At 43.6% G+C, this 15,238-nt stretch overlaps 1 protein-coding gene across 9 annotated transcripts in view; it reads right to left on the bottom strand.

The window, feature by feature from the left end:
• The window catches only part of TNC (tenascin C), an 83,746-nt gene that overhangs the window by 49,583 nt on the left and 18,925 nt on the right, over positions 1 to 15,238 (bottom strand). For 8 of the 9 annotated variants that reach the window (XM_016152364.2, XM_016152381.2, XM_016152388.2 and 5 more), the window contains exons 2-7: positions 10,283 to 10,874; positions 6,335 to 7,744; positions 4,824 to 5,087; positions 3,576 to 3,691; positions 2,720 to 2,876; positions 328 to 597 (exon numbers count right to left, since the gene is read on the bottom strand). In XM_016152364.2, the coding sequence (XP_016007850.2) occupies positions 328 to 597; positions 2,720 to 2,876; positions 3,576 to 3,691; positions 4,824 to 5,087; positions 6,335 to 7,744; positions 10,283 to 10,739 (2,674 nt within the window). In that variant the 5' untranslated portion in view covers positions 10,740 to 10,874. Of the gene's footprint in view, positions 1 to 327; positions 598 to 2,719; positions 2,877 to 3,575; positions 3,692 to 4,823; positions 5,088 to 6,334; positions 7,745 to 10,282; positions 10,875 to 11,097; positions 11,139 to 15,238 lie in introns of all 9 variants that reach the window. The other variant, XM_016152373.2, reaches the window with a different exon arrangement.

Below are 15,238 nucleotides of genomic sequence, written 5' to 3'. Positions count from 1 at the left end.
AAAGAGGTTAGGAGGGATCTTTGTCATTCATGTTTTCCATATGCTGTATTTTATTATTAAAACATTTATTTAAAGTTTTTTACTAGAACTTTTGTCTGAGACTATCAGACCAGCACCTTTCATATATGTAAAAATATATTTTGGATATTTTTTCTTGAAAAATTAATCGACCAACTGCTATAATATTTTAAGATAAAATTTAAAGGAATGAAAACTCCCTTTCTGTTTTCCTGTAAAGGGAGCCTGGAAAACACCCCGACACAGAGGGGGACGGAAGTCTCACAATCCTTCCTCTGCTAGCGCTGAGTGGAGGGGAAGGCCCATTACCTGTCGTGAAGGTCTCTTTGGCAGGGTTGCTGGACATGTCGCCCCTGCGGGAGATGAGGGACACCTCGTACTCCGTGTCTGGCTTCAGGTTCCCGATGGAGTACTGGTTCTCGTCGTGGGTGAGATCGACGGTGGTGCGGTCACCTGGCGCATCTTTGATCCCGTAGGTGAGCTCTATGCCGTCGATCTCGGCCAGGGGCTTGGACCATGTGACCAGAGCAGTGTTGTCTGTGATATCCTTCACCTCGATCTGGCTGGGAGCATCCAACCCTGTGATGGGCAGAGGACAGAGCCATTTCAGAGACTGGGACAAGGGCAGGGGCCACGCAGAGAGAGGGCTGGCAGCCGTCCAGATTCATCTGTGTACACTTAGGTGTAAAACTGACCATTTGACCTTAATTTATCTTCCTGAGTCTCAATGTCCTGTTTAACAAGCTGTAAGTAGGAACGATGACTGCTGCTTTGTAGGGTTTTTTTTTTTTTTTTCTAATAGTATGGGAGATAGTGCAAAGCATCTGGCACAGACCATGGAGCATGACAGTTAAATGATAAGTAGCTGTTACTTTGTTATTATTATCATTACTGTTCTCATAGGTTGGAGGAATAAGCTTAGAGGCTACTTGATTTAAAAAAGAAACAAAACTAAACATTGACTTAGTCTTTTTTATTTTTTAATTAGACAAAACTCCCTGTGAGGCAATGACTTTCTTAGCAGCTATGGACAGTTATGTTTGATGAAACAAATTTAGGCAGGAACGTCACAGCTGCCTATCTCTGTATCCTCATTCAAACTCAGGACTGTTTGGGTTCATAGCCTATATTCCTCCAAGTGTGGAGGCCTCTCAAAAACATCCATGTGCCAAAAATGGTTGTAATACAACCTCTATAAAGATCAGAGGGAAAGAGTCAAAAGTGTTTTGGCACCAAAACTTTAAAGTCCTTTGAACCTGGAAAAAATTCAGGCATCGGCAAAATAAAGAAGTAAATATCTGCCTCTCAATGTTGATATTTATGTGATTAGGGAACTTCAAATGTTAGGATGTTTGTCCTGCAGTAAGAAGAAAATAAATCTGCCAATTCCCATGTTTAGATTAAAAAGAAAAAGGGCTGATGAAAGAAATGTCTTTTGTATTTTCAGTGTGCCTTCTCTATAGCAAAAAGCATTTGCTTGATCTTTTTTATGCCCTTCTGGTGATCTAATGATTTTTTTTTTCCTGTTGGTACCTGCCTTCTACCTACCACGGAGGGATGTTATAAGGATGATGGAAAATGCTTGTGAAGGAGACAATCCTGTAAATTGGCTCTGAGCTAAACAAAGTGTGCAAATATTTAAATGTAAGATGTTCTTTCTTGTCATTAGTCAACAGATTTAACTTTTCCAACCATCCCCTGCCAAGAAGAGTCAATTCCTTAAGCAGTTGGCATATATGCTATCTTGAAAAAGATAAAGAGGTTTTCTCAAATGGCGACCCAACGTGATGTATTTATTTGTTCGTTTATCTGTTTATTTATTTATTTAAAATTTGCTTTCTGGTAGAACAACTCCAAATTTGGATGTTTCTCCCCACCAAATGATCTAGTAGTGCCAAATCCTATTGTACCCCCTAAGAAGTTCTACCATTATCAGTATTGAGTGACATTTTATTTAGGTTCTTATTAAAGGCATGGGATCAACACACTGGAGCCTAGCCAATGCCAGTGGTAATGGGGTTCAAGTTATAAAACTGGACTCTGGTTTAAATTTGTGGTCCTGAGAGTCTCAGCCATATGATGTTAGTGAAACCGATTTAGCTTTTCTAAGCACGAGTTTCCACTCTTGAAAAATAACAACATTAGTATTCGCCCTACCTCTTTCACAGGCCTGGTGCTAATATTAAATCAGATGACGTGGTAGATTGTTTTGCAGCGGTCTCACTTATTCATCTTGCTGTGTCTGTGTCTCTTTGAAATGTCACATCGAAGCTCCTCTCCTCAAGACATAGACTCGTTTCCCTACCGCTTAAATCTGGACTGGCCTTGAGGCTTGCTTTGGCAGAAGTGATGGAGCACTAGTGTTCAGCCTGCTTCTCTGCCATGAAAGCAGGCCGAGCCTAGCATCCCAGAGGCTGAGAGGCCAGAGGGACAGAAAGGCACCACGCTGCTGAGGCCATCCAGCCTCTATCCTATACAGACGCATAAGGGGGTCCAGTCAAGAGCAGAAAAATTGTTCAGCTGAGCTCAGCTCAAATTCACCAACATGTAGATTTACCGTTTTAAGTCACTAAGTTTTGGGCTTGCTTTTCACGTAGCAAAAGTGAATTGGTACTAGTGCTATGTTCAGAAGGCACGTTATCAACCAGAGGTGCTATGAGGTACGATCAGCTGTAATATTAGTCCTAAAGGTGATACTCACGGGTGGTTGTCACCTTCTTCAGGCCTGGGCCCCGAGTGTTGTTTTTCACGATGTGCAGAGATATCTCATATTCTTGCCCAGGAGCGAGGCCGGTTTGCCGGTATGTGGTTTCTGGCCTCCTCAGGCTTTTGGTGATCTCTTCCTCATCTTCTTTATTCTAAAAGAGAGAAGCACCTTGATAAGACCTAAAGGAGGCGGCAGCCTCTTCCTTTATGCAGCTCATTCATTTCACGTTCATTCATCTCTCTTTTCTTTTGCTGTCGATTCACTAAACACTGACTAGGCATTTGATCAGTATAGTAAGTGCTGAGGATACAAAAATGATAAAGACATTTCTCAAGTGTGTTTCTGTCTGTAATAAATTTCTATGCTCATCCCTTTGACACTCAAATCAAGTGACAGACTGGGAGAGACAAAGGAATTCAAGAGCCACAGGCTTAATCTCTCCTTTGCTAGCCTAAGAAGCCAGCATCGTAGTCCCATACCTAGTTAGTGGCAGAGCCTGGACTTGAACTCAGGAACTCACTTTGCTCCCTTGCTTGTGCTTTAGGTCCAGAGGCATGTTGGGACAGAGACCATTTCTTCTCTTTTTTTTGTCTCTGAGTAGAGATTTGCAAAACTATGAAGAACATCTGGAACCCAGAGATGACTTAATGTCTATTTGCCTAGGCTCTTGGCTCTAAGTACTATGCTTATTACTTATTAAAATCACTTAATTAAAATATGTACACCCACAGGGGCTAATCAGAGCCTTGTCCCCCACAAAAAGCCAAGGAAATTGAGCTGATATGAAAGTCTGCAGAGCCCTTTGACCATCTTTCAGATTGTAGCACGCCGACTCCTCCGTGAGCCTTACCTTATTCCGGAAGATGATCTCCCAGGTTTCGAAGGCAATGTCCAGAGGATCCCACTCCACTTCCACAGATGTCTCCTTGATGGACTTGAACTTTAGACCTTCAGGAGCAGGCAAGTCTGTCAGGAAGAGCACAGAGAGGAGATAAGGACGGCTACCCGTGTGGTAGAGGCGACACAATCCTATTCCACTGGAGCCCAGGTTGGGTGCCTGCCGTAGTCGGGGCTGATCATCCAAGCAGGAGTCTAATTCAGCGTTCTTCTGGGATGCTGTGTACTGTGAGGCAGTATGAAAATTAATACTAAGACCAACCATATGATTAAATATTGGCAATTTTATGTGGTTAAACCTGATATGTGCAGAAGCTTCGGAATCAGAGACTTGGACTGGAATCAGCTTCACCATTACAAAGTTCGCATACTTAGGCAAATTGCACAAAATACTCCCAGCCTCAGTTTCTTCACTTGGGAGGAGGAAGTAAGTATGCCTGACCCTTGGGCATGTTTTCAGTACTGAGCGATATATTCCATATAGACTGCTGGGCATGGTTCCTGGCAGGTAGCGTAAGTTTGACATGGTAGACGATGTTATGATTACTAAGCAAAAAGGGACCCATTTCTAACTATAACTTGCTTTTTTAGGTATGAAGAAAATTATACTGATGTTGGACTCTTAAAGGAAGAACTCGAACCCTAATGTTTCCATTAAAAAAAAATACATATATATATGTATGTACACATAGATGATATAGATAGATGATATAGATATATAGATATATAGATTTAGAGCTAGAGCTAGAGCTAGACCTAGAGCTAGAGCTAGAGCTAGAGCTAGAGCTAGAGCTAGTGAGCTCCACTATCTATAGGAAGGTAGTAGGAGAACAGAGTGATGAAGAGCATCAATACACAGCCAGACTGTCAGGGTTCAAATTCTACTTGCATCACTTACGAACTGTATGATTTGAAATGAGATGCTTAATTACTCTTTGGGAAACTGTTTTCCTTATTTGTAAAATGGGTTAATAATAGCTCTTATAGGGTTATTATGAGTTAATTAAGTTAGTACACGAGGAGTTTCTTTAAAAATAATAATCAATGCACTTAATTGGATTCCAGGATCTTAAGTAGTGTGACTATGAAAGGCCAGCTATAGAGCTATGGGGGCAAAGGCAAGGCAATAACTCATGGGGATAGTTATGCACCAGGCGAGGCGGGGCAGGCAAGGCTGCCAAGGGCAGTCCTGCTCACTCACAAGTGGCCACTCTGGCGCTGACGGGAATGCTCTTCTTGTTCTCCAGGATGGCGAACACGCGGATGAAGTACTCCACGCCAGGCTCCAGCTCCCGGATGGTGGCGGAGGTCTGGTCCCCGGGGACGCGGAACTGCATTTCCAGGCCATCCGCATGGGTTGGTGTGTACACAACAAGGTACTCTGTGACCCGCATCTCATTCTCCCAGGTCAGGTTTACAGTCTCCTCTGTCACTTCTGTCACGATGAGGTCTTTGGGAGGGGACACTGATGGGAATAAGAAGGACGGCTTGGGTCAGTATCATACTCTATAAATCCTTTCTAGGTTTGTTTTTCTTGACCTGACTCTTCCACTGCCAGTCGCAGAGGCCTGAGATCCATCTTCTGTTTTCTAAAATGCAGAACTCATCAAGAACCCCTTGCTGGGACCCTCTTTAAAAGCTTTGATGGCTGTCTATTGCCCTCAGGCTAAAATTTCAAGTCTCTAGTGTGGCCTTCAAGGTTCTCTGCGAACTGGCCCCTCTGACTTTTCCACATCCTGGACCTTAGCCCAGATTCAGGCCATTCGCATGGGAAAGTGCAGCCTGAGCTGAGCTCCCTGCTCTGAACTTCAAATCAGACATCTTTAGCACTGGAAGGATATTCTGGGCTCATCTCGTCCAATTTTTTTTTTTTTCATTTTCTAGATGTGCGATGCAGAAGGACTTGCCCAACTTTTCTTATGTCATTAATTTGAAACTCACATCTCTCCCCTGCTAGTGGGGCTATTTCCACTCAGGCTCCCCTGCCTTGGCCACATTGAACACAGAGCCATTTACTTATTCTTATCTACTAGTATCTTTAATTAAGGTAGAAATTCTCCACAATGATAATATGGGTGGATGGGAGAAGTACGAAGAAGTCTCTCATTAAACATGAGCATTATCGTTCTTTGTTGTATTTTCACTCGATCGATGTTTACTGAGCACTTATTGTATATCATGCCTTATGCTAACTATAGGGGTGGTGCTCCTTTAAGGAGCTCACAATCCTTGAGATCAAAGACAGTAAAGAAAAGACGATTTAAGAAACAGGCCTGTCTCATAGGTGATCAGCATCTAGTCTTTAACTGAGTGTGTATTTAAAACAGTTTGCTTTATATAGTTTCATTGTCCATGCAACTTAGCTGAATTTTTACTTCCATCCAAATAGAGGGATTTGGTTTGTTATTGGATCAGTGTCAGTGAGAAGTAGAAAAGAAGGTCGATGCTTAGCAAAAGGAAGATTATCATTTCATCTACCTTGTCCTAGACACTGGGTGTTAAACTCAGCGTAGACCAGTTAAGCAGACTCGAATATCAGCTGTGTGTCCTTGAGACAATTTCATAACATCTCTGTAAAGGCTGAATGATTAGTGCCCCTTCAAAGAGTTTGAATGGGTACGTATGTTTAATACAACACTTAGTTCTCTAACATGTACCAGGTGTACACTCCGTCACAGCCATGATCACGCTAGCCTGAGCACTGATACCCACCTTCCGAGCAGTCTTCCCCAGTGTAGCCCTCACTGCAGATGCAACGGCCCGCGACACACTGCCCCCAGTTACTGCAGTCATTGGGGCACGAGCGCTGTCCGCAGTCCAGCCCCGTGAAGCCCTCTTGGCAGATGCACTGGCCATCCACACAGCGGCCCCGGCCATAGCAGTCGCTGGGACACCTTCGCTCTTTGCAGTCTTTGCCCACGAAGCCTTCATGGCACACACACTGCCCGTTCACGCAGCGGCCCTGGCCGTGGCAGTCACTGGGACAGGCGAGTTCCGCACAGGCGGGGCCGGTGAAGCCGTCCTCACACACGCACTGCCCGTCCACACAGTGGCCGCGGTGGCTGCAGTCCTTGGGGCATCGCAGATCGCGGCAGTCTTCACCCATGTAGCCGTCGTCACAGATGCACATGCCATTCACGCAGCGGCCGTGCTGGTGACAGTCGTTGGGACAGCTCATTTCACTGCAGTCGTAGCCCTGGAAGCCTTGTTCACACACGCACTTCCCCTTGATGCAGCGGCCCCGGCTGTTGCAGTCGTTGGGACACCGCAGCTGGCTGCAGTCCTCCCCTGTGTAGCCCTCGTCACACACGCACTGTCCGTTGACACAGTGGCCGTGGCCGCTACAGCCATTGGGACATTTGAGCTCACTGCAGTCAGCTCCCGTGAAGCCGTCATCACACTCACACTGCCCGTCGATGCAGCGCCCGTGGTTGTGACAGTCTGCGGGACACCTCTTCTCGCTGCAGTCGGCGCCTGCAAAGCCCTCATCGCATACGCACTGCCCCTGCTGGCAGCGGCCCTGGCCGTGGCAGGCGTTCGGGCAGGTGAGCTGGCTACAGTCTTCCCCCGTGAAGCCTTCTTCACAGTAGCAGGTGCCGTTGACGCAGCGGCCCCGGTCGAAACAGTCGTTGGGGCAGATGAGCTCGCCACAGTCTTCGCCCGTGAAGCCCTCGTCGCACACACACTCGTTCTCCACACACCGCCCACGGTTGTGGCAGTTGTGGAGGCAGAGCGGCTCGTTGCAGTCGTCGCCCGCAAAGCCATCGTGGCACACGCACCGGCCGTCCACGCACCTGCCATGCTCTTTGCTGCAGGGCACCGGGCAGATCTCCTGGCTGCAGTCAGCTCCGGTGTAGCCTTCGAAGCAGACGCAGACCCCATTCACACACTTGCCCTGGTCATTGCAGTCACTGGGACAGGCCAGCTGGCTGCAGTCATCCCCGGTGAAGCCTTCGTCACAGATGCACTGTCCATCGAGGCACTGGCCTCGCAGGTGACAATTGCTTGGACATTCGGGCTCAGAGCAGTTGGGGCCTTTCCAGCCAGGTTCGCAGACACAGCCGCATCCCTCAGTGCTGAAGTTGCCCCGGCCACTGCAGAAGGGTCTGGTGTCCAGGCGGCCTGCAGCGAAGGGAACAGAGGCTCTCAGCTGAGCGCAGCAGCCCGATTTCTCAGTTTCTACCCGCCAAACCCAGATTCAAATTCAGCCAGAGCACCATTGCACCCTTGGGCCCCACTTGGCTTAAAAACTAGTGCTTAGCGTGTGAAATCAGAGGGGCCTCACAACTAATTATACCAGGTAGGAATTGTTAATCTGTACTCTCTGGAATTGTGGACTTCTATGCAAAGATAGTGTGTGTTTAGGGGTGTGTGTGTGTGTTTGTGTGCATGTGGGGATGTGTGTTTCCACCACTGGAGAGAAGATCCCTAGTTTTCATCAAATTTTCACGCAGTCCCATGAGCCCAATGATTACAATCACTACCTTGTGGAATGCTTTACACTGGGCTGTGTTGTTACTTTGGTGTCTAGCCAAGGTCAAGCACAAAAGAGAAGTCCGAGAAACAGTTGTTGAACCGAACTCTATTCTGACTCTTTGACTCAATAGCTGTGCTGCATTAGGGAAGGGACTGAGATGCTCTACAGCTCAGTTTCTTCGTGGGTCGAGTGGGACCCCCGGCCGACTTCCCTGGGGTGTATCAGGGTGAAACCAGGACATTAAGAGCTGACCATTGTGCTCAGTGTGCTGTTCTCACTCAGAGATTTTTGGGTTGACTCAAGTCGGTATATAGGTCTACGTGACCAAAACTTTCCCATTTTCCATAACTGAAATGAGGCAAAGGAATGGCTTTCTAATTCTGTCAGGACAACCTGCAATTTGGCTCTGCCCCCACAAAACGTAGGCACCTCTATCCTTCTTTCCTGACTTTCCTAGAGTCTGCAGTGGTGAGTGGGTCTGAGGAATGCGTGGTCAGCACCGACATGACTTCTGCTCTTTAAAGTCTATTTAATGTCTTTACTTAACTTGCAGGGGTAACTGGCATGGTCTCCATGGTGCAAGCCCAAGGAGAAGTAACAAAGCTCACTCCATTTTCTCTGAATCTAAATATAGTTGCATTGATATGTTTGATCCCCTCTCTGACAGCAGGAAAGATGGTGATGAAAAAAAACAAAGCTTGGTTTGAAAAATGAAAATCTAGACCTTTGCAATATAGTACAGTAGCCACAGGACACATGTGGCTATTATGCAACTAAATTGTTGCTAGTCCGTTTTGAGATGTGCTTAAGTATAACATACACACCAGATTTCAAAGGCTTGGTGCAAAAGAAAAGAATGTAATATATCCATGAATAATTTTTATAGTGATTCCAGGCTGAAACATGGATATTTCGGTTCTATTGGGTTAAATAAAACAGATTGTTAAAATTATTCTTGCCTATACCTTTTTTATTTCTTTAATGAGACTACTGGAAAATCTAAGGTTACTTATATGGCTCACATTATATTCCTATTGGAAAGCACTGCTCTAAACAATGATTTCAGTCCACTCTTTAGAATTAATCCTATTGTGTAAAGTCCTGTCTGCATTTTGTCGGGGAATTGACAGAGGTGGAAGATAATTTATTCATAAAGAAAACTTTTATTTTATTTTTTGCCTTAGAATCTTACAGCATGTTCTATTTTAGTACTCTCCACTTATGGTGATTAAGTCTACTCTTAAATTAATTTGCCCGAGTAATTTCTGGTAATTTTTCTGAGTGGCAGAAATAGAGATTTACATTTCCGATTTGAAGCTGTTGAAACTCCTATAGCTCTACCAACTTTAGGGAATGGAGATGAAGATGTAATTCCAAAATGGCAAAATTCCTTAAAAAAGCATGCAGGCAGGTATTACTGGGAGGCTAGGAGTCTTGGAGACACACAGACATGCTCAAGGCGCCTAGCTCTCATTACCCTTTGCATCATCTTGTGCCAGCTGGTTAACTTCTTTGGGTCTCAGTTCTTAGATCTGTAGAATGGTCGCATTCGATCTTATCTGAATGGGTTGTTGGGAGGATTAAATGAGATAACAAATGACAGTGCCTGGCACATGAAAGGGCTCAGCCCATGGTTGGGATTGTCATTGCTGCCGTGCAACTGGAATGGTTTTTCCAAACTCCACGGACTTTGGACCACCATAGGCAGCACTGTGCCTTTGTAAGAACACTGTGGTATGGAATACTGTGGCCCCCTCACTGCAGACCTGAAGGACTCCATCCTACTTCTGGGCCTTCGTTTTCCTATTTGTACAATACGGTAACAGGGCTATAGTTCAGAATGTGACTTTTGAGTCAGGAATTTCATAATGTGCTCATAGGTTTTAGGGTAGAGAATGGGTAGATTTCAGGGTCAAGTAAATTGTAGAAACTAGTAATTAAAATGAAATAAAGTTTTTTGAAGCAAGACTTTTCAAAGGCCTGCAAATTCCTCTAAGAAACATTTGTCACTTAGAGCGGAATAGAGATGGTTACAGTCTCCACATTGATTTGACCATAAAATCTCTTTTTAATGAACCCCTTGTGAGATTAGCTCCTCAGGGAACCCACTTTGATGGATCCTGCCATGCTCATCATTTCTCCCATCTATACAGTGAAGGGCTATGCAAGTCACCAGCTCGTACCTTCAGCAGGCTGCAGACAGCAGCCCGCTCCCATGGTGCACTGTTCCCGCAGGGAAGACACCAGGCTCTCCAGCTCCTCCAGTCTGCTCAGAAGCTCTTTGATATCAGGAGCAGCGGCACAGCCACAGGCACGGCGGGGGATGTTGATGCGGTGTGTGAAGACGATCTGGTTTTCCCCATCCACGGTGTGCTCCTGGATGCTTTCGCTGGGCTCTGATGGTGGGGCCAGCTCTTTCTCCCCACTGGCTGACTCTAGATCCACTGAGCACTGGGACCCCACAGGCAACTTAATGTTGTAAACATGGTTAAACACCACTGGCTGGTTTTCTTCTGGCAGGGTGACGTTCAACCCACTCTGTCGCTTGTGCCGAATGACTTTCTTGAGGACCCCAGCTTCAGAAGGGAGAGTGAGCAAAGCTAGGCAGATGCCTGCTAACAGCCGAGTCATGGCCCCCATTGTGGAGGCGAGTGGGCTGGATATTTCTGGGCTTCTAGGATCCTCGGTATCTCACTCTCAGGCAGAACTGGGGATCTGGGGACCCACAGTTGAAACCAAATCAGTTGTTACTGATCTTCTTGAAGGAATTCTCTTCTATAAGCAAAGAAAACCAACAGGCTTATTAATATTTACTAATTGAATCTATTGAATATCTGAAATTCCAAGTGAATTTTTATTTTATGTCTTCTGTGTTTGAAACTCTCCCGATATTCCTTCAATATTCACTGTAGTGTAGTTATGCAATCATCTCTAAAGGAGTAAACAGGTTTAGGTATAGAGGTTGGAGGAGAATATGCTCTTGTGAGGCAGTTCTTACTCTGCTAAGTTGTCTTAGTCATCTGTGGTATCATTGTTCACCTGTATGGGATACAAAGTAGCAGAAGGAAGGGGTATTGTCAAAAGTGGTTGTGATATTACTGAGTAAAGATGAGAAGACATGATTAATCTCTAGGTGGTTATAACATTAGTTAAAATATGCCTTGGAAGCATGTGAGAAAAATCTATATATGGTACTAAGTAATTTATAGTCCTCTTTAATTAATTAGGAATACATTTGAATATAGTTCAAGACAATAATTGAGAGCTGTTTGGTTTTCAATCAATCATTTCACAAACTGACATCTTCTTATGTCCATGCTGTTCTTACATCTGCACATTCTAAGTTGGCTATTTATGCCAATTAGATGTGGTGTTGAGACTACTTATCCTATAAGAGGGTTTTCAGCATTTTTTCCCCCTAGGAAGATCTTATTCCAATGATAGAATGCATGAACATCATCTCCTCCATGATGAAAGAAAATCTTTGCAAAACCTAGAGAGGGATTGTGGCAGGGAAAATTGAACCAAGAAGCATTTCTGTAAGACCAAGAAGGGGCCTGGGACCTAGGATATACTGGCTGTGCATTTAATCAAGAATTATCCATACCACATTCAAATTATATTCATATTTGATATTTTACCAACTATCTATTATAATATCTACTTAGGTCTTTTATCCTGTAGTTAGGCAAAAACAAACAAAACAAAACAAAACAAAACAAAACAAAAACACACAAAAACCGAAAACTAAGACAAAAAGAGAAACGATAAACTTCTGAGTATGCTTTCTCATTCAAAATATTTTCCTAAAGAATTTGTGGATCTGTGATGTAGGCAAGCCTGCTGAATGAAAATTATTATGAAGAAGAGAACTTGGCAAGCTCGCTTCTCTTAAACCAGTGTAGCCCATCTGATTTGTTTACTGGACACATATTTATTGATTGCATACTCTATTGCCATTGCTTTAACTTTCTTCGCCTTCCAGAAAATCCTTCCTTCCCACCCTCTCCCCATCAATTCTGTTTTTTTTTTTTTTTTTTTTTTTTTAATGAGAAAAGGCCATGAGCCAAGTTCAAAATGCTTTTGGACTATTACCCAGCACTTTTGTGTGTACTGCTAAATGACTTAAATTTCCATTTAAAAGGCCACTAGAGTTGCTGGTTGAGACTCTAAGCAATGAGTCTAGGGTAATAATGACTGGAGTATGGGTCGAATGAGGATTTTTCACTGTGCATGTAAGAGACGTGCATTGGCACAGCCAAATGTTGCATTGTTTAGAGGAAAGAAATGAGATTCTTGAGGGCTGTGTATTTCCCGTTGGCTCATGGTGGTCTGAGGGCAAGTGGATGTTTTTGTACTCTGGGAAAGACCCATTATAGCTTCTGTAAGGTGTAAAATGCCTCCGCTTTGGAATTAGACACACCTGGGTTCAAATGCCGCTGACTTGCTCTGTGACTCAGTCATGCCATTTATCCTCTCTAAACCATAACTTTATTTGTAAAATGATGGTCAAAATCCTTCCTCTGGGAATTATGGATTAGCCCAACATGCTGTCAGACCCATGGTAGGCACATATTAAAACGTAGATGCAATTCTGTTGCACTTCTAGGAACAAAGCCTAGCACGAGTACAGGACAACAACTTCCTTTCGCTTAAGCTTGCCTTCCTCACTGAATCCTGTCTTAAATTCAGCAGTGACTTGAATCTAGATTAAAGAGGGACTGCGGAAATCACTCATGGGAGAGGTAGCAAATCTTATGAAGATAAATGTATTCTAACTGGAAATATTTACACCAAAGAGGCAAAAGATAGAAAACGAAGAATAATCTTTAAGAATGTAAAATATTCTCATGCAGACAACTGTCTGGTTAATGTCCTCTTTGAAGACAGACCTAGGGAAAATGACTGTACATTGCGGTTTGTGATATTTAGGTTAGACACAAAGGATCAAGTTCTGACAGCAGGGCTTTTCAAATTCGATAATGAACAATTTATTCTATAGGGACTCTGTAAAAAGTACAAGCAGATTCTTATCTTTGTATGAAGTGATAAAGTAATGCGAAGTCTGGAAAATATCTTGTAGGAGGAAGGAGCGTTGATCTGTGCATGTTCATCCTGTAGTAGAAAAAGCCACGGTTGAGAGGGGCAGGATTGAGATCAATAAATCCTGGGGAAGCAAAAGCTGGTTTGTCCCTGGTGGCCCCAATGGACAGAAAAAGCACCAATGTGTGTGGGTGTCGGAGATGTAGAGGAGGGTTGGTTAAGAGAAGGAAAATTTCAGCACAAGAGAAATTTTTCTCTAGTTGGAATTATCCAATTAAAAGGGCATCTTTGAGAATATAGCAAGCTCCGAGGTGCTGGAATAGTGGGGAAGCGATAGATGGTGTTGAAGAGCACAGGTTTATAGACACGCATCGTCTTGGGTTTGAGTCACTGTCCAACCACTTCCTCTTCCTTGAGGGAGGTCGTTGTCTACTACCGCAAGCCAGAATCATGTTGTCAATAAAATGTGATATGAGTGTCTGCACAGGACTGTTGTGAAAAGTGTGAAAGACAGTGTGTGTAATGGGAATGGTATAGTCTTTGGCAGTAACAGGAGTCAAACAAAGGGAAGCTTTGTAGTAAACAATATGAATTTCACTTAATATTTTTTCCGGGATTTTCTTTCTCCCAACTCTTGAAAACTACCTTGGCATATGCAAGTCTGCAAGGATGGACATTCTTCAGTAAAGTGGAGACCTCTTTCAGAGTTCCCAGGCAAATCTCTCTCTCTCTCTCTCTCTCTCCATTTTCCTACTTACCTATATTTTATGGTGAAATTAAAGGATCTAGTGAGTCAGTGTTTGCAAAGAAAGGCAACAGAAAAAGACACAGCCTTTGAACTGGCTTAATACATAGATTGTTGGGGTTTACATATCCAGGACTAAGTGGCTATTTCAAGGCCATGCATGTTGCCTTGATCTGCACCCTGTCTCAGCATGTGTGCTAAATGCACAAAAATTTACATGTGGACCAGACTTCGCTTTCTATCTTTATCAAAATAAAATTTGAGAGCCAATGAACTGCTGTGAATTGTTTTTGTGAGACTCTTTAGGTATCTCCTTTCCCATTAACTTAATTAATAAAAACATAATTAATCTGGAGGAAAAAGTCTATCACAAAGATTTCCCCACGAGAGAGAAGGTTTAAGAAGAGGTAGAAAACTTTGAATTCATTGCTCTAGAGCTGGCTGTCCAAAGTTATCCACTACCCACAAGTGGTTTATTAAAATTAAAATGAATTAAAATGAAATACAATTAAAAATTTCATCTTCGGTTGTACTACCCACATTTCAAGTGCTTAATAGTGACATGGCTAGTGTTTATATGACCAGACATTTCAGATAAAGAACATTTCCATCATCAGAAGAAGATTATTAAGTAGTACTGGCTTAGAGGGGTGGTTCGTGTTATTAAGCCCATGGTATGAATGAGGGAACTGAGTCAAGATGGTCAAAGAGAATCTATAAGAAAGTTATAATATTGTTAAGTGTACCATCTAACGAAAATGGGCGAGTACCTCAGACACAGATGCTAGGAGATTAGGGAGTTCTTTTCAGTAACTCACCTAAACACAAGCAAATATTTATGCACACCATAATTTTCATACCTTGCATGTTCGAAAACATCCAGGTACAAAGGAGGAATGGTCTTTAAGACCAGTGTCCTCCATCTGCCTTGCCCCAGATCAGCATCCTTTCTCTCCACCCTGCCCTTGGCATAGGAAATTGTTTCTTATTTCTCTCTCTGTACAACTTAGAGCCTCAAGTCCTTCACAAGATTCTTCTCCTCAAATCAAACCAAAAACAAGCTGTTCCAGAAACCACTTTGGTGACACCTAACACCATGCTCTGCCTCACCCTTCTCTTTGGAGCTGGTAAAACTTGTCAAAGATAACTCATGATTCTCCTTCTTCTGTTGACCCTGCACTACTCTGGTCCAGAGTTTTTGAAGGAACTCAGTCCATTTCCTTCGGCAGTCTAATCAATTCTGTAGATGAAGCAGCTGGATGTGGGAGAAACAGCCTGGTCCTTGGAGATAAATAGACCTGTGTTAGAATCTAACTTTCCCACTTAGTAGCTGGTACCTATAAACATTCAC

Source organism: Rousettus aegyptiacus, unplaced genomic scaffold (assembly GCF_014176215.1).
Source record: "Rousettus aegyptiacus isolate mRouAeg1 unplaced genomic scaffold, mRouAeg1.p scaffold_m13_p_3, whole genome shotgun sequence".
Classification (NCBI taxonomy): Eukaryota; Metazoa; Chordata; class Mammalia; order Chiroptera; family Pteropodidae; genus Rousettus; species Rousettus aegyptiacus.
The sequence above is the reverse complement of the archived record's forward strand: the minus strand, read 5'-3'. Positions and strand labels throughout refer to the sequence as shown.